Raw genomic sequence first — 24,765 nt, forward strand, 5'->3', positions numbered from 1 at the left:
GATAGGACTACAAACTTCAGGAAATGGCGGCGGCGGCGATGAAGAAGAGACTCTACATACGGTATTCACGTTATTTTTTGCAGGGGCTAGTGGACGAGTTAGTGAGCTCGACCCGGGAAAATGATGCTGCGATCACGGCTAGAAGCCAGGGAGGGGTATCTACCGCTATACTGCTGGCCGCGGACGGCTGGCTCCGGTACGTTGGAACAGGCGGCCCGCGGCGCTTAGCCGCGGACAGCCCTTGCCCAGCCGCAGTGCGCCTGCGCGGCAACACCTGTACTGCGCGGAGGAGCCGCTGCTTGGGCACTTTTACCAGCGCCAGGTGCGTCCGCAATGCCACCCGAAAGGACGTGAACGTGCACCTGCGCGGGGACAGCACAGACTCCATGATACACTTTCCCATTCGCACCCTCCAGTGACCTTTTTAAAAAGAAATTTAAATGCATTTTTCCACATCCGTCCGAGTTGGTATTTTCAGAGGGAACTTAGCAGGTACTGGGGAAGAGTGCGTGAGGGAAATGTATCGTCTCCCAGAAGCCGATACCGATGTCCTTCTGGACGCTTTTTACTTACATTGAGTTTAATCTGCAACAACTTGTACATTCTCTTGTTTAACCACCAAAGGGGTTACATAATCGGAAGGAAACCATTTTATTCTTCCTTCCTTCTGGGCGCTTTATTTACGAGGTTAATCCTCGAAAATTTGCGCATGCGTTAACCACCAAAGGGGTAATTGGAGTGAAACCACCTCCCTCATAATAGTGGCCTCTAAGCTACAGCACCCACTTGTGACTTGAGTGCAGTTACAAATTTGTCAGTCATAGGTGATGTTACATTTCAGACATGACAGAGAAAGCTGTTATAACAAATTACTACATAAAGCATAAACCTGCATTAAAGCTCAGTATTTTTTCCTTTCCTAGGTTCCTGATTTCCCAACTCTAAAATATAGGTTCAGTATTAAGAGAGCACCTTGCGGTTAGAGGTGGACCACTATTAAATTTGCATATTTATGGCATGAAATACAAAGAAAAAAAGGAATCCACTAAAAATTTATGACATCTCTTAAGTCATTGAGTTGGTTTTCATTTAAGTCACTGTCATAGAGGTCAACTAGTATTGATGGCAAAGGAAATAGCTATGTCTATAGCACTATACCTCACTTCAAAACTGAAAGGTAACAAATCTTGAATTTGCTGAAGTACATTAACCATAATTTATGGCAATAGCCACATGTACCTTATTAAAATCAGTGAATACAGGAAGACTCGTAAGGCAGTCATGATCCAAGGTACTGTATTGACTATGTTCAATAGGACATTACCTGTAAGTTATTTGTAGAAGTCAAATTGCAAAAAAAAAAAAAAGTCTTTTATTGATTTCAGACGTGGGAAGAGAGAAACATCAATGATGAGAGAGGCATTGATCTGCTGCCCTCTGTATGTCCCCTACTGGGGATTGAGCCTGCAACCTGGGCATGTGCCCTGACTGGGAATCGAACTATCTCCTGGATCATAGGTCATCGCTCAACTGCTGAGCCACACCAGCTAGGCACAAAAATATTTTTAAATGAAGCTCATGTTGATTATATTTGATAAATTATAAATCAGCAATAATTTGTTATTTGAGAGGTCCAAGTGAAACTCATGAAGGCAAGAGGACCTTATTTTCCTTTTCAATGTGAAACTAGAAATATAAATCAAGAAATTATAGGTATTATGGATAGGTCTCAAAAGAAGGCTGAAAAAAACTAGTTTATATCCACAAGCAAGGTGGCTAGTAAGCTGCTAAGGCTTTTAATTGTATAGCTTGGTCTTTTGTTGGCTCAAGTCCTAGAATACATCTTCAGCAAGTGGGTAAAATATGCTTCCCTTCAGTACCAGGATGTGAAGGACCTCAAGCATTAAACATCACTCTTAGCCAAAGTTAAATTTTATCACATTTATTTGGGTTAGTTATTAGCAGACACTCAAAATGTGTATATTTGATATCTGAGAACCCATTCTGCAAAATTTACTTTCCAACTTAGTTCTTCACACCTTTAGCATCAATGACCCTTACATTTTAACAATAAGTCCAGTTAGATCATTCCAAAAAAAAGACACAACACCTGCCAGCTCTGGCCAGTTGGTTGGGTGTCTTCCCATGCCTTGAAAGGCTGCCATTTGATTTCCAGTCAGGGCACATGCCCAGGGTTGTGGGCTCAATGCTGAGTAGAGGGTATGCAGGAGGCCGATGTTTTTTCCCCCCTCTCCCTCTATCTAGAAATCAATAAAAAAATCTTTAAAATTTTTTTTAAAAAACTGCCATATATCAGGGAGGTGAATAAATGAAAAATATCAGATAGCTTATCATATAACTTAAGTCTATACAGATGTAATATAAGGCCTTTGCAATGAATACTTAAAAAAAATTTTTTAGTTGATTTGAGAGAGAGGAAGGGAGACTGAAACATGCATGCATCAGTTGCCTCCTGCACACGCCCTAACTAAGGGACTACCCGCAACCTGGGTATGTGCCCTGACCGGGAATCAAACCTTCCACCTTTTGGTGTACTGAACACTGACCATCCAAGCCACACTGGCCAGGGCTGCGATGAATACTCATAACTATTATCATGCACTGTAGAATCTTCTGGAGCAAAGGCCCCTTCCAGTTACAGCAAGTAATTCTGAGCATCAGTAGCTTTTCCCTTAGTCACTTTTAGTAGTGGCGCAAAAAAACAAAACAAAGCCAAGCAGGTAGATTCTTTGCCAGTAGGGAGGACGAAAAGTTGAATTGTTGGTTTATTTTTGCCATTAAACAGCAGTACATAAATTTCCTCCCCAAATGTACCTTTTTAAAAAACAGCAGTTAAGCCCAGCCGGGCGTGGCTCAGCGGTTGAGCCTAGACCTAGGATCCAGGCGACCAGGGTTTGATTCCCGGTCAGGGCACATGCCCAGGTTGTGGGCTGCAGCCCATCAATGATTCTCTCATCATTGATGTTTCTATCTCTCTCTCTCCCCCTCCTTTCCTCTCTCTGAAATCAATAAAGATATATTTTTAAAAAACAAAAACAGTTAAGAACTGAGAAGACGAAATGAGGGAGCAAGTGGTGGTAAACACAGGCTAGGATATAGTTATCTCCAGCTCCCAGAAATTGGGCAAGGAAATTTTAATCACTGTGTTCATATACATTTTGGAACCATCTTGGATTATTATAATGAAATTTTACCTACCAGGTTTAAAAAAAACTATTTTAACAATCATTAAAAGCATTGCTTTTGTGTTGAATATGACAGAATTTTCAACAAAAATGGGCAAAAAAAAATGAAGCAAGACTCAACTCAAATGACCTAGAGACAACCACCTTCTCCTCCTCACAATTACAGTCTGCTTAGAGTCACCACCAGTTGGAAGTAACATAACAATAGTGTGCTATAAAGGTAAAATGTTACAAGGGTGCACTGACATAAATAAGGTTTATACAAAGACCATGTTAACTTAAGACTTGGCTATGGCTAAACATGGAAAAGCAAAATGTATTTGAAATTTGAATTTTTACTTCACAATAACCTGCAATCTTGATAAAAATGACCTGGCAGTTGAAAACAAGGGGACTTGAAGTTGCTGATAGATTATAGAATGTCTTCATAGTTAGCCATAGATAGCAGATGACTTTAAAATGGAGCTCTGAAGCCCTGGCCAGTGTAGCTCAGTCGGTTGGAGTGTTGTCCCACACACCAAAAGATGGTGGGTTCCAATCCCGCCGGTCAGGGCACATACCCAAGTTGCAGGTTCGATCCTGAGTCAGGTGTGTACAGAGGCAACTGATCAATGTCTCCCCCGACGTTTCTCTCCCTTCCTCTCTCAAATCAATGGAAATTTATCCTTGGGTGAGGATTTTTAAAAAAAAGTGGAGCTCTGAAGTTTTGACATGGTACTTACAGAGCTGCAAGTTGCTAGGTTACCACCAAGGTGTACACAGGTTGAAATAAATAATATTAAAAATTTATGTAGATAGGAAATTCATATTTTATTTTTCCAGTGACATATTTACAATTGAATATAAATTAAAGGCCTGCTTGCACACCAAAGCCAGGCCCTTTAGGTGGTTCAGTCAAAGAGGTGAGACCTCCAGCTGGCTCACAAGAGAAGCGTCCACTCCTGAAAAACAAGTAACATTAAAATGACTATTAATGATTACCATTTATAAATTTTCACTTAAAAAAATTATAATTGTTATCTCACAACAGCCTAGTTAAGTAGCTAATTCCCCCAAAGAACTAACATAGATTATTTAATCCAAACAACTGCTACAAGATTTTCTCAAAGTTAAACATGAAAAGTGACATATCAAATAAAACTCACTACATATAAATTTGAAAAATATAAAAATAATACTAATACTAGTTCCCATTTATTGACCAGAGTTTATACATTATTAGCTCATTTATTCTCAACAATGGCATGAGACAAGTGATTACTGGCCTTATTTTATACAGAAACAAGACTTGGGGGGGGATTCAGCAACCACCCCAGTATCAGAGCTTAACTACAGGAAAATAACCTAAACCAGAGGACATTTTAAAAAATCATGTTTTAATAAACCAGACACTACATTTATTCTTTATATATCTGAATTTTATTTAGATTGAGAAGGGAATACACACTATATTTTAAACAAACGATTCCTTGAGGAATTTGAAGATTTGGGAGGATGTCCTTTAGAAGCAGTAAAAACAAAATCTATTTGTATTTATGTTTTTAAAGGCTGTATTAGTATTAATTTTTCAAGAAACATGACCCAGACCAGGGTTGCTAACACAGCCACAAAGAAAACAAGAGCAGGTACTTATGTAGGAATCTATGAAGAGAAGCAACACACAGGCAGAACCTGTCTGTTTTTTGTTTCACCCCCACACATACTTTCCCAGGTAATCACTCAACCTCTGCCCTGTCTAACCTCTGTCGCTAGAGCCCAACTCAGCACATCTTTTTACTCCCTCTGGCTTTGCTCTTCACATTCTGTCATCTATCTTATAAGTCTGTTTTTAGTCCTAGAAAGTCATTTTTTGTTGAGGGGACAGAAAAGTGGTATCACATAATCATTTATAAGATCTTTCTAGCTATTGCATTACATAATGCAAGTAACTAAGAGTACTGTAATGAAGAATGGCTACAAAGTCAGAAATTAGTTAATATACTTGCATTATAGGTCACTATGAAAACCAGATAAAAAAAGCAGACACTGTACTGTCAGAGCCTGAAACTGTTGTAGGGTAAATGGCAAAATGACATTTAACTTGAATAAAAAGTGATATTTGGCTTTGTAATTTTTTTATGTTAACTAGTAACACAGGTACACCTGTTGCTCTCTGACTGCCAATGAAATAATGAAATTAACTTATTTTAGAGAACCTATCTTCTCTTTTACGAGGTTCCATCTTGGGGTTTAAGCTCAGCTACCCTCTTTACCTAACACAAAGGACCAATTTAAGGAGATTATGAAAACCAAAGTTTCTGGAACAATAAATGGGAGAATTAACTATGTATACTGCCTGAATTCTTCACAGGATTATAGAATTTTATAGAAGAAAGTTATTTTAAAAATAACCTGATCCAGATTCCTGAAGTTTGTTCCATGAAATGACAGTCCCATGACACACTTGAGGGGAAAAATGGAGTCCCAGGGGTTCATTATGTCAGCCTACAAACTTTCCCCTTCCCCTACCATTCACAAAATACATATTAAAATGTTATAAAGGCTGTAAAATCTTCCAGTAAAGCCTACAAACTTGGTTTAATCTACTAGTCATGTGACTTTCCCCCTCATTTTATCTGTAAACATGCCTCAGAACACAAATATTGAGAGGCAGTGATCTAAGCCCTATCCATTCACCTGACAGCTACAATTTACACTAGGGTTTTCTTCACAACTGAAATGCCTTACCCTCAAAAATAGAAGTGTAGCCCAAGAAAGTGAGGAACTAGAAGAAAATTCTAAACTAATTTAAGCAAATTCAATTTAAGTGTTAAAAGAAGTATATGTTTCTCAGAATAGAAGGTAACAGTCAGTAGCAGCCAGCTTGCCTTTACTAAATTGAAGTTATCCTGAACTGAGCTCTTTTTCTTACTAGGTAGGGTGCCTGAATAATGAGTACTTCTAGAGTACAGACTACAGAGCCACTCATACATTCTGATTTAGTAATCCAACTTCAGGGTTGTTATGTATTACAAAAAGTTGGAAAATACATTTTAAAACAGAGTAATAAAGAGCACATCATAGTTCTTACAATACATTAGAATACTATATGGCCATTAAAACCTACAAATCTGATATAAGCAGAAAGAAATATTTACAAAAGGATTACAACAGTATAAAACCATGCAAACATTTGCTAGTATTAAGAGTGATGTGAACACTTAGATATGGAATAAGGGTTTGTTTAGCAGCAAAAGTTCAGGTTCATAATTGAAAGAAAAGTAATTAATATAACACAACTGCAGGATGTGAGCAAACTGGATAAACAGTATTTAAGTTGTAAAAGATCTATGCATTCTGACTATACGTGCAATTAATGATGTAATGTATCTGAAGTGAGAGTTGATGTAATTAGGCTGCATTATTACAAGCATGGTGTCTGGAATTAAGGAGACAGTCCCACAATGCTCTGCACATTACTCAGCACATCTCTCAAATATTGTGATTAGTTTACCACATTAAGAAAGTCACTAGCCATTCATAAAATCTACAGAGGAGGGAGACCAAACTCTCATATAAGGAAAAACAATAAAAACAACTGTGGATATTAAATCTGAGAAAAAGATATGAGGAAGACAGCTAATTTAAGTAACTGAAGAGCTGTCATGTGGAAGAGGTATAAAAATTACCTTATATTGGTTCGAAGGACAGAAGAGGACCTTTAATCAGAAATTAGAGGGAGACAGGCTTTGGATCAATCTTCTGGAAGTACAAACTTTTAAAAAACTGATTTCTTTGTAGTAAATTTCCCTTCTCTATAAACATTCAAGTAGATACCAGATGATTATCTGATAGAGTTTTAGAGGGGGGCTAAAATTATTGCTTTAGGTGACAAGTTGGTTTAGATACTGTATAAGGATCCTGACAACTTCTGTGAACTTAGGGTATAAAGTTTCAAAAATTAAGTTTACATGAAAGACTAATTTAGGTTAAATCATTAAATTTTATTATATAAAAATAAAAGCATACCTTGGCCCAGGTTTTGGAATTTTGCCAGCCTTGAGCTCATCAATAATTTCTTCAATATCCTTAGGTGTCAGATCCTCCTAAAAAAATATTAAAATTACTTTTTATATTGAAATTTCTGTAAATCCCTAATATCACTTATTGTCTCTCTCAACTTACAAGTTAGTTACCAAGGTGGCAGCAACTGAATAACTTCTATATTTAGTATATACTGCTAAAGGCAATATGTAATAAGAGCTGCAGCTAAAGAGGCAATACAGAATAGCGCTTTGAACTGAAACAGTTCTGTGTTTAAGTCTTCGCCCTATCACTTACTAGCTAGTAATCTTAGACAAGTTACTTATCCTCCTTAAGTCTGTTTCTTCATTTGTAAACCTACTTGAGAATAAAATGAGAAAAATATATAAAACAGAACAGTGCTGTGGCACATGCTCAATAAATGCTAAGTCCTTGAAGAAATACTACCTAAAAGTAGATGACTAATACATATCCCTAAGCTAAAGATCTAATATCCCAGCGATATCTCCCCCCCGCCAGGTGAAAGTCACCATTTCAAAATTCATTTAATTTTCAAAGGGGAAGGTAAAAAAACCCCTTATTTTTGACATATTTATTTTAATGATCCTGACACTCCAAACCACATTTCGACTAGAACAGCTCTATCCCATTTTATACATACATTAGCGTAAAATTTTTAACTCAAGAAAGGGTTCCGTTATTTAAAATAACATATAATTAAAACACAGAAACACATGCACTTGTATGCCTAGCTGCTGCAACCTAGGTTTAATCAAAAGACAGTGAAAACAAGCCCAGCCCGGCGTGGCTTAGTGGTTAAGTGTCGACGATCTAGGATCCAGACGATCAGGGTTCGATTCCCGGTCAGGGCACATACCCAGGTTGCAGGCTGCAGCCAATCAATGACTCTCTCATCATTAATGTTTGTATCTCTCCCTCTCCCTCTCCTTTCCTCTCTCTGAACGCAATAAAGATATATTTAAAAAAGAAAAGACAGTTAAAACAAGATGGCAAGATGAAGAGAAAACTGCCTCAACTACATTATATCCCTTCTCCCCCAACAAAACGGTTCTGTATTTAACAAAATGTTTTGTAGTACACCCTAGTGCTATGCTAAAGAAATCATGATTCAATACTGTATTTCCAATGCCTAGTCACAAAAAAATGCCTTTAATATTTGTTGAATAAACATTTATAAAAATAAAAAAGCTGCTTTGAAAATGCTTAGGGTTTAACAGATGTTCAGAAATTTATAGCTAAAATAATCTTTAAACTCATCTAACAGTTTTATTCCTTCCCCAAATCTTTGCTATGAGAATTTGAAAACTATACATAACTACCCATATTCCTACCACCTAGACTGAACAATTTTTAATCTGACGTATTTGCATTATCTACACATATGCTTTTGGGCTGTACCATTTGAAAGCAAGTTGCAGACATCATAACACTTCACCCCTAATACTTCAGCAGGCCATCTCCTAAGAATAAGAAAATTTTCTTAAATAACATAATGCCATTACCACACCTAATTAACTAATTCTTTAATAAAATCCCATGTCAAATCCATATTCAAATCTACCTAGCCATCCTCAAAATGTGGTAACTGTTTTTCCCCTAAGTAGAATCCAATCAAAATTTATGTGACTATTTCATTTTATCCACTCATCAACTGAGATATATAAAAGTTAACTGCCTTGCCAAAGACCACACCTTTACAACTAAAAGAATATTTAGCTCTTGGATAAGCCATGGGCTACCATATTTAGACTTATTATGTTTCATAGAAAGCTGTGACACACTATTCCCGCTTAAATTGAGATCCTCATTATGAATAAATTGCAGAGTATGGGAAAAGGGAAAGTTGTTGCCATATTTTTAAAGGACCTTTTTTAAAGTATGGGAACTAGAGAAGAAATTTAAATCACTTATCATTAAAATGAAGAAAATCACTATAGGGAATGAAAACACCCTAGAAATCTAAAAGGCCAAAGAAATCAAATTTCACCTTCATTAAAAAAGGTTACAGATGTCCATTTCAGGCATTATGGCAGAATAGCTATCCTGATAGAACTTCCTATTGTAACACCTACAGGTGCTTTTAAATTTCATCAATACCCTCACAAAGAAATACCCAGAAACCACAAACTCCAAAACCCAAGTAGAGAAGTGGAACACCAAACAAACTTGGCTTTAGGATTTCATAGTCTAGAGCAGTGATTTCCAACTGTGCCACAAGAATTTTTAAAACATGCAATAACTGACTACAGGGGCACTGACCTCTTTTCCCTTAGGTGGTCAAATACAATGACAACAGCCAACACAACAACAGCCATCCAGTGTGAATGAATCAAAATTACACCTTTTTTTTTTTTTTGTCAGCTCGGCAAAAAAATATATTTTTGGGTGTGCTGCAGCATTTTAGTAATTAGTTTATGTGTGCCTTGAGATGAAAAAGGTTGAAAATCACTGGTCTAGAGGGGGAAGGAACAAAGCCCCAGGTCACAAGAGACATCCAAACCACATGAAGTTAAGACCCTAAAAAGCTATATCCTCAATATAAGGGTAAATAGAAATTAAAATGTCCCTCAAAAAACTGCTAACCTAGAATCTTACACATTGATGAGGGCTGAGGGAAGGGTGTAAGGAAAGGGGCTCTGTTTTAGTACAGTAGCATTTCTAGGAGCAAGAGAGTAGCAAAGCAAATCTTCTGGAAGAATCCACCTTTAATACAGACCTCAAAGAATTTCCATAAGCAATTTCTAAGAAGTATGAGCTAACAAGATATTATGAATGAAAACCATGATATAATTAGGGAAGCAGGCAATTAAAAAAAGATAACTAGACTCCACACACTTAGATATTAAGAACATGTCTAAGATAAAAATACAAATTTAAAAATATTTAGAACTAAAGGATGAAAATATTACTTATCAAAACTTGTGAGGCCTGGCTAAAACAGTACTAAGAGAGAGAGATATCATCATCTCTATAAAATTGTTAGAAAAACAATATAGTATTACATACTAGTATGACTGGATACATATATAAATATGTTCAGGAAGAACACACACTAGATTTATTAAAGTGGTTACCTCTGGGAATGAATGGGAAAGAATAGGATTTCTGGTGGGAATGAGAATGGTTTACTTGCATCTGTAGCTTATTCCTTACAAATAATGATAAAAATAATTTATTGAAGTGTGGGAAATGTTATTATTTGTTGGGTTTTGGTGTTATTTTCTGTATTTGTATGTAAATTATTAAATTTTTCAAAAATATATTACCTCCTAAAGTTAAATGCAAAAATATTTAAAGATAATTTTTTAAAAACCATTTGGTGGAAAATAATGTAAAAGCTAAAATTTATGTATTTTTATGAAAGGTTTTCTATTCTTTTTTAAAAATATGTCTTTATTGATTTGAGAGAGAGGAAAGAAGAGGGAGAGAGAGAGAAACATTAGTGATGAGAGAGTGACTGATTGGCTGCCTCCTACATAGCCCCCACGTTAAGCCTGAAACCTAGGCATGTGCCCTGACTGGGAATCGAACCTTGACTGCCTGAATCATAGGTCAATGCTCAACCACTGAGCCATGCCGGCCGACTGATTTTCTATTCTTTGATTTTTATTTTTAAAAAATATATCTTTATTGATTTCAGAGAGAGGAAAGAAGAGGGGGAGAGAGAGAGATAGAAACATCACTGATGAGAGAGTCATTGATCGGCTGCCTCCTGCACGCCCGACTGGGCATTGAGCCCACAACCCGGGCATGTGCCCTGACCAGGAATCAAACCGTGATCTCCTGGATCCTAGGTCAATGCTCAACCACTGAGCCACACCTGGCCGGGCTATTCTTTGATTTTTAATAAACCAACATTTATTAATAACAAAGAATAGGAAACCAAGAAACAAAAAAAGAAAAAGAAAAAAAAGCCCTGGATATTTATGCCAACAATTTCTTCTAAATGCATAATTAAAAAACCAGCATTTACAGGATGGGAAAACAAGTATTTTAAATATGAAATAATACAATTTTAATTCATATTAAGTTAAATACTCACATAGTAGTTGTCATTTATTTGAACCATTGGTGCATTTACGCAGGCCCCTAAACATTCCACCTCTATAAGAGTGAAAAGTTTGTCCGGTGTAGTTTCTCCAACCTTTATTCCTAAAAATATAAATGATCACTGTAAGGACCAGGTTATATTTTAATAGCAATATAATTTAAGGAAAGAAAAAAGGAAAAGAAAACCAACATGTTATGGAGGTATACAAAAAGTATTTAAGAGTACTAAATTTCTTAAAACAAGTCTGCATAATTATACTAGAACATTCAAAGTTTTCTTAAGTAAACTTGTTTCAGAGGACTCATCTCCAGTGTTTATCATCAAACAGCAGTGCATCAGACTGTACGATTTTCATTTTGACTGTGATAATTAACCTAAAATCAGTCACACTATCAGATTGGCAAAGACTCAGAAAACTGCTAATATCAAACGTCATTAAGAATGTGAGGAAAACAATCACTCTCATATCTTTAGAGAAGGCATTTTGACAAAATATAGTAAAATCTGACACAGCAATTCTACTTCTGTAAACAATCTCAGTATACAGTAGGATAAGTATGCAAAGATGAGTATACATAAAAGTAGCTACAGAATAACTTGTTATAGAAATATTAGGCAGACATACATATTACGCTGTAGTAAAAAAAGGTACAAAGAGCAAACACATTACATTTATATATTTAATAATGAAAATATAAAATCTAAAACCAATATATTCAACTATTATCAGAATTTGTATCTTGAAGGTGGGAGGTGGCATTATGCAGACTTCACATTTGTTTTATATACTTCAGTACTGCCCAAATATATTTACAACATGCAAGTACTTTATATTCAGTAACGAAAATTAAAAAACAACAAAAACCTCCTTTTACTTTATTTGGTATGTATAGTTATGCAGCAATGAGTTTTGTGTGGAAAAATGACCTTTCCATTTTATAAATGCTAGTATATATAATAAAACCCCATTTCAAATTTCCCTTCCTGAAGAATTCTTACTGTGTGAAAGAACACAAGGATAATAATAGTCACTTTATACATACTACATGGTATCACACAATGAAACTTAATTTTCTAAACAATGAAAACTTTGTAATTCCTAGCTTTTCCAACATACTTAATGATTAGAAAAGATGAAAAGTCAGCTTTCAGGCTGAGAACTAAGTACAAAATAAGAAATAAAGGTAGACAAATGGAAAGACAAAACTTCACTCATGAAGTAGAGATCCAATAAGATGACAAAAGTTGGAAAAGTTAGGTAGAAATAGGTCAACTCTAGAAAGACAATTCTAATTTTCATCAAAGTTATATAACATGTCACATTACCAAGCTTTTTCTGAATGGCCTCCAGTATGCTGTCAGAGTTTCGAAGCATGCAAGGTGTAGTAGTGCAGATCTGAATGTGATACTTTCCAACTGGCTTTCGATTATACATTGTATAAAAAGTTGCTACTTCATATACTCTCATTGGAGGTACTTGTAAAACTTCTGCAACCTAAAAATATTAGGAAATTTTTAAAAAACATAATTATAAGGTTTAATAATTGAGCTTGGTTAAAAGCGTATTTCAGTATTGCTTCAATTTGGTAAAAAACAGGAAAGTTCTTCAAAAGCAGAAAATATACCTGTATCTGGTATTTGCAAGGTATAAATCCTTTAATTTTTGCAGATGCCTTACACTTAAATTACACAGAGCCCAGAGGCTAACGGTGACCTCAGTCCTCATCTCTGCAAAAGGATCTTTTTCTCTAAATCTTTAAGTCTTTCATTATTAAGAATTTCTACTTTGATCATTTCAACTCTAATATTTTGTAATTTAAAATTTCTACATGGCAAAAATTTGGTGGACAAACCCTAATACATTGTATTTTTCAGACTTTCACCAATTTTTCAAAAAAGCCTCGATGTTACACGTGGTGAAGAGTGTGTGCAAATGGTACGGCGAAAGAAAAAGTTGAGAATCAAAGCTTACCTACTAGCCCATATTGGTTTACATATCTACATACTTATACACACACCCCTCCAGAACAATCCAAACATTACTATTTACAATGGATCTTATAGACTAGTACTTCCCAACCTTTCACATCAAGATATTTACAGAAAACACTTATTTTAACATACTGGGCAGGCATACTGAGAAGCTCTCTCAAAATACACATGCTGGAGCCTGAAAATATACACACTGGAGCCCTACCACTGGGAGGAAGGCCCTGATGTCTAATTTGAGAAGGCATCCCTGGGGTCGCTGCTGTGTAGCATAGTGATGGTTAAGGAACTAAAGTGTGAGTTTCTGGATTTTGTTTTTGCTATAAGGTTGGGCTTTTCTTTGGGGTCAGAGAGAAACAGTAATATTAAAAATCTCAAATGTAGCCCTAGCAAAAACTGATTTTAGAGAGAGAGGAAGAGAGAAGGAAAGAGAGAGAGAAACATTGATGAGAGAGAGAAATATCAGCTGGTTGCCTCCTGTATGTGCCCCGACCAGGGATAAAACCCGACACCTGGGTATGTGCCCTGACCGGGGCTTGAACCAGCAACACTTCAGTGCACTGGACAACACTTCAACCAAATGAGCCACACCTGCCAGGGCAAGCAGATCCTTTTTCCTGTAATTCTAGTGTTTAAATAAATACATTAATTTTCAGAATATCTTGACAGCAAATTATACACATTTGAGATATTTTATCTTTATTATGACCATCTTTCTCCCAAAAAGGAGGGAGGGGGAGAGAAAACCTCACTATAATGCCTTTACTATTTCTTGCAAGGATAAAAAACTCTACCTTTTCAGTTCTCTGCATAGCTAAAACATACATGTAATTTGAGGAAACATATAAATGATTACAGGGCTTCAAACTCTTAATTTTGACATTAATGACTGTCAAAGGAATTTCTACACAAGAAAGTTACCATACACAATCTCTCCTCTTTTTGAACTAAAGCAAAAATGAATTAAGTACCTTGTTCATAGCAGAGATGGGCAGCCATCCATTCTGTCTTTGGGCTAAATCCAGGACTGGAAGCACAGCTGCTGCTTTATGCCCTTCTGGATAGTTTTTTACAATTGCCTCTATCCTCTGTATCAAAGAAAAAGCACCTGTTTTTATACATCTGGAAGATACTAAATATTTTGTACCATTAATTATAATGTTAATTTCATCATACCTTATAGTTTTCTGGTGTGAAATCAAATGGAGTATCTGGGTTATTCTCAGGAGTATCTCTGTGCTATATATACAAAAGGAAAAAAAGTGTTTTCCAAAATGATCAAAATTCCTCAAAAGTGTGAATAATTTTGTACATTGCTGGTACTGATCATTTAATCTCTTCACTTTATTTTCAACACAATACAATCAATCTATCCTTGCATCAAAAAGAATGGCTAAATTATTAAGTACATGTGATGAGTATGATTACCAAAGTAATGTTAGCAAAAAAATTTTAGACAATTTTAGAAATTACCATTTAATGGTTAAGATAAGTAGCTTTAGAACCAAAAAACAAAGTTATACAACTTGATTAGAGGATAGGATCTTCTAAGGTAATTACCCAAACATTGCTAACTATTAGAAGCCTCAAAACGACACAATCTTGAGTGTGAATATATGTGCATTTTCTGAGAGAAAATATATCAAATCGTCAAAGGGACTTGCTACTTCAGGAAAGGTACAAAGCACCGTCTCTTCCCCAGGTAATAGAACCTAGCCAACGGCTAGTTTTCTGTAACAGAAACCAGCCAACAACAAGAAGCTTTATTTTTCCTCCATAAAAGCGCAAGCCCTCTTTAAAAACTGACAAGAAATAGCATGTCAACAGGAAATCAAATGAGTCACACTGAAATTAACACTTATACTGATTGTTTTATACATAAGGTGAACACAGAACTGAATCTCTTAATATATTGACTCTCAGTTCTTTTTCAAGGATATAAAAGAGGAAAGAAAATGAAAACTTTGGGCAATGATCTCAAACACATGGCATATTTGATATGTTTTTAGACAAAGATGATAAAATATAAAGCAAGAATCTAATTATCAATAGTATGCCAACTAAGATTAATCTTGGAAATAACTCAGTTTACAAGACTATACCACTAACTCTGAATCATACTAGTCCAGTAAATTGCCTTTAAACAATACCAGATTAATTCCTGAAACACTGTACCTTTGTCAGAGAAGGGGGATAAATTATCTTATGCTTTCTGAATTATGCAACTAAGCTGGGGAGAGTTCACTGACCTTTACCTGTAGTTAAACCCTGGAAACCAAAAATACAAAGGACAACTGCCAATGTATTCACTCTATTACTAAAATCCAAGTTTCAAACTAGTGCCATTTTGGGATTCCCTAAGTTGCAGCCTCAGAATCTTCAGTGAACCAACATGAGTGAGTTTTAAGAATCCAAAATGTAAATTCAGGTTACGGCTCACTCATAGTAATTTCACCAAATAATCATCTAAATTCTTATTCTCAGATCTGCCCTGGTACTAATTTAAACTTGAGAGGTTCAGCTGGAACCACACATCTTTTGAAAACTAGTGAATTCAATTATCTATATTTAAATTCTCACAGTGGCCAGGATATACCAAAGACATGGCTATTTAAGGTATTTTGGATTATTACCACAAATTTACCCAAATTTTCAAGTCTTTTCATTCTGAAGAAATCTAAGTAATTACTTACCACAAATAATGCTCCTCCAGCTCCATTTTGCACAGCTGTCTTATGCAAATTCCTTATATGTTGTCCCTAAAATTTTAAGAAAATTTAGTAAATCGCAAGCCTTAAGAAGTTTTTCATATAGAAATACTTTAAGATCCATAACTAAAAACAATTGAATCAACTTACAGGAAGTAAAAGATCTTAAGCGATATGGTCTACTACCCTACCCTGCCCATTCTATTTTAGGAGAGGTATACAAAAGCAGAGATCCAGAGGTAAGGTTATTACCTTCCTAAGGTCACACCTAAGAGTTAGTGGAAGAACCAGGATCAAACCCAGATTTTCTGAGTCATGTACCCTTTCTTCAACACTCTGTTGGCATGCATATTAAGAGTTAATATACCATTAACTTACTGCCTTTCACTTTTGTCTGAATCAAGCTGGATGCCAGCTTTCACTTAGCATGGACATTCAAAAACATGTTTTCATTCTGTACAAATGAGTCATAGACTCTTACAAATGAGTCAACTGTATCCTCCTTTTCAATTCTTTACTAAATTAGTTTAGAAACTCCAGCCATAAAAGTAGTTTCAGAAAGCTGCCTGTGAAGGATGCTATGCGGACTGACCATACTCAATTGTTTTGGAAGAAATCCACCTGATTCCCCTCTCCCTTGCATTTCATTTCTCTTTGCTCTGTTGCTCTCCCCATCATTTCTACCTTCTCCACCTCTCCCCACCCACCACCCAATCCCCTCAAAAGCAATTCAACTACTGTTCAGAAATCCTCCGATTTCTGAGTTCTACTAACCACAGATGGTAGAAAACGTGATTACGAAGCATGGAACTGGAGAAGAGTTGAACAATTCAAAGGCAAACATATTAGAGAAGGAGGTAAAGGCAGTAATATAACACAATCATATAACTGTTCCCTGGGTCCAAATGATATTTCAGTTAAAGAAATAAGTTTACATAGAGCATTGGCTTTAATTAACAAGACTCGGGTATAGAATGTGAGATAGAGGTATAAAATATGGGAGTAATAAATATCAGTTTTAGGATAATGAGGGAGGGGATAATTCAGTCTCTTAGTGGTACACAAGGGGGCTTCAAATGTGTAGGTTTTGTTTCTCTTAGGCAGCAAGTGGATGTTTATAATATTCTTTTTCCTTTTTGTGTCTGAAATACATGACAATTTAAAAACCATGCAATGCAGCCCTGGTCGGGTGGCTCAGTTGGTTAGAGCATCATCCATACACCAAAAGGTTGCAGGTTCGGTTCCAGTCAGGGCACATACCTGGGTTGCAGGTGTGATCCCCAGTTGGGGCATATATGGGAGGCAGCAGATTGATCTTTCTTTCTCTAAAAACGTACCCTCAGGTAAAGATTAAAAAAACAAAACAGAAAAAAACCATGCAGCACATATAAGGAGACTGTTTATGTTCTTATACTTTTATTCAGTTGCTTCAGGGTTAATCTGTGAACTAAATATAAGGTTATGGCTATATCCCTGATTTGCCTGTCCAGAACCTGGATTGAGATAAACAAAACTAAGGCCATAATTCCAAATAATATTATAAGAACACTATCAGCATAAAACTCTGACAAATTAACTGAAACTAACATTTAGAAGATAGTACCTACAACCACTTTACTGGAGAGGATATACATATACATATTTTATTTATTTTTTAAATATATCTTTATTGATTTCAGAGAGAGGAAAGGAGAGGGAGAGAGAGAGATAGAAACATCAATGATGAGAGAGTCATTGATGAGGCCCACAACCTGGGCATGTGCCCTGACCAGGAATCAAACCCCGATCGCCTGGATCCCAGGCTGACGCTCAACCGCTGAGCCATGCCTGGCCACGCTACATATATACATTTTAAATCAAAGAACAATATTTACTGAGTAATAGTGAGTTACTTAAATAAATTCCGAGAAAACAAAGGATTTCATAATAAAGTAAGGAAGGATTAATTTAAGAGTAGGGAAAGTATTGAATCCTCTTTTTTTTAAATGTTTTTACTGCTTTTAGAAAGAGAAAGAGAGAGAGAAACATCAACTGGCTTCCTCCTGCACAGCCCCTATGGGGATTGAGCCCACAACCCTGGGCATGTGCCCCTGACAACGAATCAAACGGGAGACCTCTCTGTGCAAGGGATGACGCTCAACCAACTGAGTCGTATCAGCCAGGGCTTTTCTTAACTTCTTAATAGTTCTACTTTTAGGAATTCATCCTAACAAATAGTAGAAAACGAGGATAATGATTTATATAAAAGTATTTTCTATAATGTTTGTTATAGCAAAATACAAGCAACTAAAAAGCCCAACATAGGGAGGTTTTAAATAAATATCAATAATTCCAACAAAAATTCTATTTCCTAAAAATAATGAATAGTATTTGTGCCACAGCCATAACTGGAAAATATCAGGATTAAACAAAAAAAAAGCACAAACTACCATCCCAATTATTTTCAATATAGATACTAATAGAAAGATTGGAAGGCCATAACAAAAGTGCTTATCTCTGTTATTTATGTTAACAAGATTATAAGCACCTCTTATTTTTATATTTTGTGATATTTTTCTTTATTTACCATGTTTCCTATTTAGCATGGACTAACTGACAAACTGAAAAAACCCCAAAACATTCATCAGGTACAAAACAAAACTTATCACCTCTACTGCTAATCCTATTTCTCCTTCTAATTTCCCTGTACTACATCAAATTAAACACCACCAATCTCAAAGTTAAAACAGCTTCAGTTTTGTTTTTTGTTTTTTAAATCACACAGGAGGATTTTTTTTTTCATTGCTTTTTCAGAGACAGTGGAAAGGGGGGAGGGAGAGAAGGAGAGAGGGGAGAGGGAGAGGGAGAGGAAGGGGGAGAGGGGGGGGGAGGGAGGGAGGGAGGGAGGGAGGGAGGGAGGGAGGGAGAGAAACATCAATGTGACATAGACATATAGATTGGTTGCCTCCCGCACGCGCCCCCACTGGGGCGGGGGATTGAGCCTGCAACCAAGGTATGTGCCCTTGAGTGGAATCAAACTGGAGACCCTTTGGTCTGTGGGGCCCACACTCTAACCACTGAGCCAAACCGACAAGGACTACACAGCCTCAGTTTTGATTCAATATTTGATCCTTTCCCTATTATTCCAGGATCTGCCGCATAACCTTTATTTAAAATAAAAGATATAATCTTTTGTTGTTGTTGTTAATCCTGAGGACATTTTTTCCGCTGCTTTTTTAGAGAGAGTGAAAGGGAGCGGAAGGGAGAGGAGAGAATGAGAGAGTGAGAGAGAGAGAAACATAGATGTGAGAGAGACACATGGATTGGTTGCCTCTTGCGTGCGCCCAGAGGTGGCCAGAATGGAACCTGCAACCCTAGTACATGCCCTTGACTGGAAATTGAACCGGTGACCCTTCAGTGTGAAGGCCAACGTTCTAATTGCTGAGCCACACAGGCCAGGGTGAGATTATCTTGAAAACTGGTCTTTAGGCCATGTAGCTACATATTGGAAAATTCACTGAGGCGCTCTCTGGCTAACGTGTAATTTTGGACATGCATACAGAGCTTACATACACACAGATACTTCTAACCAAAATAATGTTTTAAAGTCCAAATCACTGAAGACAAAATATTGATTGAGAACACTAGGGAAGAAGCATCTAAGTTTTAGAAAAAGCCACTGGAGTTTCAGATTAATTTTTTTTTAAAGATCTGTATATAGCCCATCACTATGACACTTACTAATGTGACCTTGCACAAGTCACATTTTTAAGCCTCAATTTCTGCACCTATAAAACAGGGCTATTTACTTATTAAAGTGTTTTGAGGTCCAAATAATAAAGTCTTTCTGAAAGTACTATATAATCTGTTAAAGCATTATCCCATCTGCTTAGCTGACATGGGGATAAAACATTTAAGAACTGAAAAATGGAAGATTTAAGCAACTGCATTTTAATAACCAAACAGATAATTTAAAATCATGCTTTTATAGTTGACTCTAACAAAGAATCACTCTCAACTGACACAAAAAGAACAGATTACTGAGTTTCTTGCAGTTGCACATAATTATTTTTTATTTATTATATCCACATAAGATTGCTAACTTTTCTGGTGAAAGTATATTTTATTTTATTTATTTTTAAAAAAATATATCTTTATTGAATTCAGATAGAGGAAAGGAGAGGGAGAGAGAGAGATAGAAACATCAATGATGAGAGTGTCACTGATCGGTTGCCTCCTGCACACCCCCGACTGGGGATCAAGCCCGGAACCTGGGCATGTGCCCTGACCGGGAATCAAACCCTGATCACCTGCATCCTAGGTCGATGCTCAATCGCTGGGCCACACCTGGCGGGCATATATTTTAAATAGTTGAAAAATACTACCTCCTTCCTATTGCAATTAACATATGTTTCCTTTTTAAAGTGGGGAAGGAGGAAGTAGTGCTGATAGATCATTTTCCATGGGTCTCGGGTTTCTACACATCTTCTGAGCAGAGGCACTAAGCACTAACTATTTTTGTTTCAGACTGTTCAGACTATCGTTTCAAGGATTTTTGTAGAGAATGTTTCCCTCTGAGGTGAAGGTTGGGCAGATTTTCTTGCAGCTGTGGTTGGGTTCCTTAGTTGTCATGCACAACATTCACCTGGGCTGCTTGATATCACTCTCATGAGATGAGATTTGAAGGTCAAGGGGAACCAACGTGAACATGAAGCTCATGCTGCCTGCTGTGCACTGAGTAACAAAGTCCTCTGTCTCTGAGCCATGTCTCAGCCAACATCCATGAAACTGAGGCAGGTTAACTTGTTAGCTTCTAAGTAGAGTAAAATCTCAGAGCCCTCACAGTTCTTGAAAAGGTCAAAATCTACAAATACCCTGGTCTCCATGCTGTACTGAATTTTCAAAATATAGAAAACAGAGGGAAGGGGAGACACAAGGGTTGGGGTGGGGGGATTAATCAAAGAATTTATATGCATATATGCCCAGCCATGGACACATGAGGCAGACTCCAAGCAGCTCTGCTAAAAGAAATAAACCAATATTTGAGTTGCTGCCCAAAAGGGAGTTGGATTACAGTTTGAGTTCAATTACATTAACTGTCTACAACTCCTCTTTGGAGGAATTAACAAAATCTAAAGCCTCTACAACACCATCTACAACGTCCAGGATAAAATCCAAAATAACTCAACATACAAAAACAGAACAAAGGAAAATAACCCATTTTCAAGCAAAAAGAAAACCAATGGAGATTACCAATTTCAAAGTTGCTGCAACCATGCTTAAGGACATAAAGAAAAACATCATCAATGACTGAAAAGACAGAAATAGAAAGTATAAAAATGAAACATGAAAATTCTAAAACTGAAAACAATCCTTGAAAATGCCACAACTCTCTCACCCCTACAAAACTAGCAGTGGCTTGGGAGTGCGGCAGTGATGAGCTGTATACAGTGGTGTCAATATTAAAAAAAGCCATAGGCAGTTATAAAAGGAAAGAAAGTCTATTTTGAGGATCTATTGATCCATAATTCACAATTTTTAGGCAATTCTTGACACTCACTCAATAAGGTATTACAGCACTTTACAGAAAAGGAGGATCAGAGAGAGTAAGAAATATGGCTCCAGGTCATACAACTAGTGTCTTCCATGCACTTCTAGATACAGTACTAATTCTTGATATTTTTTAAGCAATGATGAGCTGAAAAGCCTGTGGCTGAAGAAAACAACAACTAATAAAGCAGAAATTATAACAAAATAAGCAATTTCTTTGGAAATGTAAATGGTTTCTTTAAAGGTTTCTCTTTTAGGAAAGCAATTTTATTAGGAACCTCTTTATTCACACTTTTCCAGATTTGTCCTAAGTCATCTGATATCCCACTATTTGTAAAAGATTAGAAGACAGGCCTCATTATAAAAGTTATAGAACATACAATGGAATGCTATGCAACATTAAAAATGACAGTATAAAATGTCTACCGATAAGGAAGCTGATTAAAATGTATTATGGGGGGGGGGAACAGGCTACAAAGTAGTGTGAACAATATCATCTGATTTTTAAAAAGTTCTGTTAAGGTCTATTAATTGTAGCCATCAAAATGTTAAACATTTTGGTAATTTCCAACTTGATGAGACTATGCGTGTTTTTCATTTTTTGAGCTTAATCTATTTGCCATTAATATTATTATGTTTTTCCTGCGATGTATTACTTGTGTAACAAAAAAATTAAACTTGTAAATCACACCATCATGCTGTATACCTTAAACTTCTATAGTAATGTATGTCAATTATTTCTCAATAAAACTGGGAGGGAGGGAAATGAAAAAAAAAAATTAAACTTATTCATTAACTAAAATATTTATTGAGTACATACTACATACCAGGTAATGATTGTTAAATTAAAAAAAAGAGAGAGAAGAAGTTGCAGATGCTAACATAAAACAATAAAAAATTTTTTTTCCACTATCTGAAGTTATTGTTCTTTTTCACCGTTAACACTGCTTTTCAATTTACACCCTCTAAGCCCTTTCCTCAAAAACAGAAGAAACTAAAATCTATTTGTACTCTATTTCTATCCTTTCTACTAGTAGACAAGGTCTGATCCTCATCACCTCTAACCTGGGATTCTGCAAGAGCCTCTCATCTATTTAGTCTCCCTGCCTCTGGCTCCCATCAAACCTACTCCACCTTCAGTCCCATCCAGTGATCCATCCAATACAGAAACTTGACCATGTCCCTCTGCTCCTCTAAAACCTTTCCCTGACTCTCCACTTTCTCTAAGTTAAAGTCAAATTCTTTAGTATAATACCCAAGCAGCTCCAAGATCTGTGCCCTGCCCAACTGTCTCATTTCATCTCAGAACTCACCTTACCTCCAACAATGGAGTCCAGAGCAACACAGCTTGTGGTTTCTCATACCATCAGACTTTTTCTTGCCAACTATCAACAGTCTTATGTTGTCCTTTCCACCTAGAATACCCTCTCCCCAATCCATCTGACCCCATTCCATAATCTGTTAGTATCGCCTCCATGAAAAATCTACCACCACCTTCAAACCAAATGGATGACCTTAGTCATCTCTAACACTGTACTTTTACACTGTATGATACTGACCTTAATTCAAAGTTCCTCTTATACAAGACTATTAACTCCACCAGAACAGATTGTCTAAATCTGATTATGTAAAATGGGGAAATAATAGTACCAAGCTCATGATGTAGACTGTAAATATTTAACACAGTGCTTGGCACGTAGAAAGTAGTCACCAAATATTATCTATAACCACCTTGTTACCTAGAGTCTATCAGTACATGACCGACAGTAGAACCTCAAACGTTATATTAAGTGACTAAATTTTGCAAATTGCAATGTTCCCATTTTACAACTGAGAAAGCAGAAAAACAACAGCCAAAGTCACAAAGCTAGAAAAGGTGGTGAAGCCACCATCCAAACTCAGGTGTAACACTACCCCTGAACTCATTCTACACTACTGTGCACTATATATCCCTTTCTTCTGCTGAGAACTGACCCAATCCTTCGACTTCAAGCACGGACAAAAAGGCTCCTTTCTTTCCAATAAATGCCCCGTTATAATCGTCATTTCTGGAATCTGCATTTTTAAGTTAACTTGAGTGTTTCAACCTCTCTGAGATTCAACTTCCTTGCCTAAAATTAGATGTACTTGAATCTCAAAACAATCATTCAAGCTCTAAACTCCTGCTTGTGCAGTTTTTGTGGTGCTGTTCTTTTACAAAGCTAGAGACGATTATTCACCGAACTTTTCCGACATGTAAGGCACAAATGAATACACTGTGGTGACCCTTCTCTTGGCCTAAGGAAACGCTCAGACACCAAGCAAGCCAGACCTACAATTTCAGGGTTCTGTCCTGAACGCTGCAACCTGACGGCAACAAGGTCACTAGGCTTGATATGCAAGCTGCCTCCTTCGGGAGCAGGGGTAATGGAAACAGATCTGGCCGAACCAGGCGCTAGAGTGAAACAGGATAAAACAGAACACCGAGCGGCCCGTCCTTCGTCCTCTCCTTGGCAAAACTAGGCGAAAACTTCGCAGTCCTGCGGGGGAGACCACGCACCCGCCGCGGTTCAATCTGCCGACCCTCCCTTGGAGCTCCTCGCTCGCGGTGGAGCTGCAGCAACCTCTCCGGGGAGAGGGCGAAGGCCGCAGTGTCCTTGACGCCGTCTGCAGGCCTGTCCAGAGCCCAGGGCTCTCGCGTGCTCACCGCGAAAGAGGCAAGGAGAGAGGGAGAAGGGCGGCGCCAGTGCCCGGGCTCATTCGGAGCCTCCTTACCCACTGGGCGGTGAGGCCAGCCGCCCGGGCCCGGAGCGCCGCGGAGAGGAACATGGCGGCCCAAACTGTTAGTCTTTCCCCGCAGCGCCTGGCGAGGATCGCGAGCGAGCCCGGGACGCACGGCGTGCGCGCCCCCGAGCCAGGCCCGGCGCGTCCGGGCCGCGAGCCGCTCCCTGCGCCCCGGCGGCGAGGGCGCGCGGGGGCTGCTGGGCCCAGTGGGCGGAGACTTCCCGGGAGAGGGGCGGGGCGAGGGCCCGCCCGGGCCCTGGAAGGTCTGGTCGTGCTGGCCGCCCTGGGGTCCCAGCCCTGAAGGGGAAGCGACCCTGAGTGGCGCCTGGGGCTCTTGGGGAATGAAACGCGGACTTGGATTTATGGGGTGACATTCCTCCTGGAGAGCCTTAGTAGGGTTTAAGCACCTCCTTTTTTACCGTGGTTACTTAGAAAAATGCCTTTTCAACCCTCTACAAATCACGTTTTACAAATT

At 37.5% G+C, this 24,765-nt stretch overlaps 1 protein-coding gene across 2 annotated transcripts; it reads right to left on the reverse strand.

Moving 5' to 3' along the window:
- Positions 1 to 1,926: 1,926 nt before the first annotated feature.
- On the reverse strand, positions 1,927 to 24,360 carry NDUFV2 (NADH:ubiquinone oxidoreductase core subunit V2). 2 transcript variants are annotated; one of them, XM_087818945.1, is made up of 8 exons: positions 24,282 to 24,360; positions 15,984 to 16,049; positions 14,467 to 14,529; positions 14,262 to 14,378; positions 12,628 to 12,796; positions 11,293 to 11,402; positions 7,215 to 7,291; positions 1,927 to 4,147 (listed from the first exon to the last, which is right to left on the reverse strand). In XM_087818945.1, exons 1-8 carry the CDS (start codon positions 24,333 to 24,335, stop codon positions 4,054 to 4,056), a joined length of 750 nt encoding a protein of 249 aa, XP_087675071.1. In that variant the 5' UTR covers positions 24,336 to 24,360; the 3' UTR covers positions 1,927 to 4,053. The 2 variants fall into 2 exon arrangements, with proteins under 2 accessions (XP_087675071.1, XP_087675072.1); XM_087818946.1 differs by lacking the exon at positions 14,467 to 14,529 and having other exon boundaries at positions 24,282 to 24,358.
- Between the last annotated feature and the right edge of the window lie 405 nt (positions 24,361 to 24,765).

The sequence above is a fragment of the Miniopterus natalensis genome, chromosome 7 (genome assembly GCF_054644295.1).
Source record: "Miniopterus natalensis isolate mMinNat1 chromosome 7, mMinNat1.hap1, whole genome shotgun sequence".
Classification (NCBI taxonomy): Eukaryota; Metazoa; Chordata; class Mammalia; order Chiroptera; family Miniopteridae; genus Miniopterus; species Miniopterus natalensis.

Coding starts and splice junctions, on each gene's coding strand:
- NDUFV2 (XM_087818945.1), bottom strand. CDS start 24,335: ATGTTCCTCTCCGCGGCGCTCCGGGCCCGGGCGGCTGGCCTCACCGCC. Junction 14,530..15,983: donor CTGGAGGAGCATTATTTGTG/GTAAGTAATTAC, acceptor TTGTATATATAG/CACAGAGATACTCCTGAGAA. Junction 4,148..7,214: donor ATTCCAAAACCTGGGCCAAG/GTATGCTTTTAT, acceptor CTTGTTTTTCAG/GAGTGGACGCTTCTCTTGTG.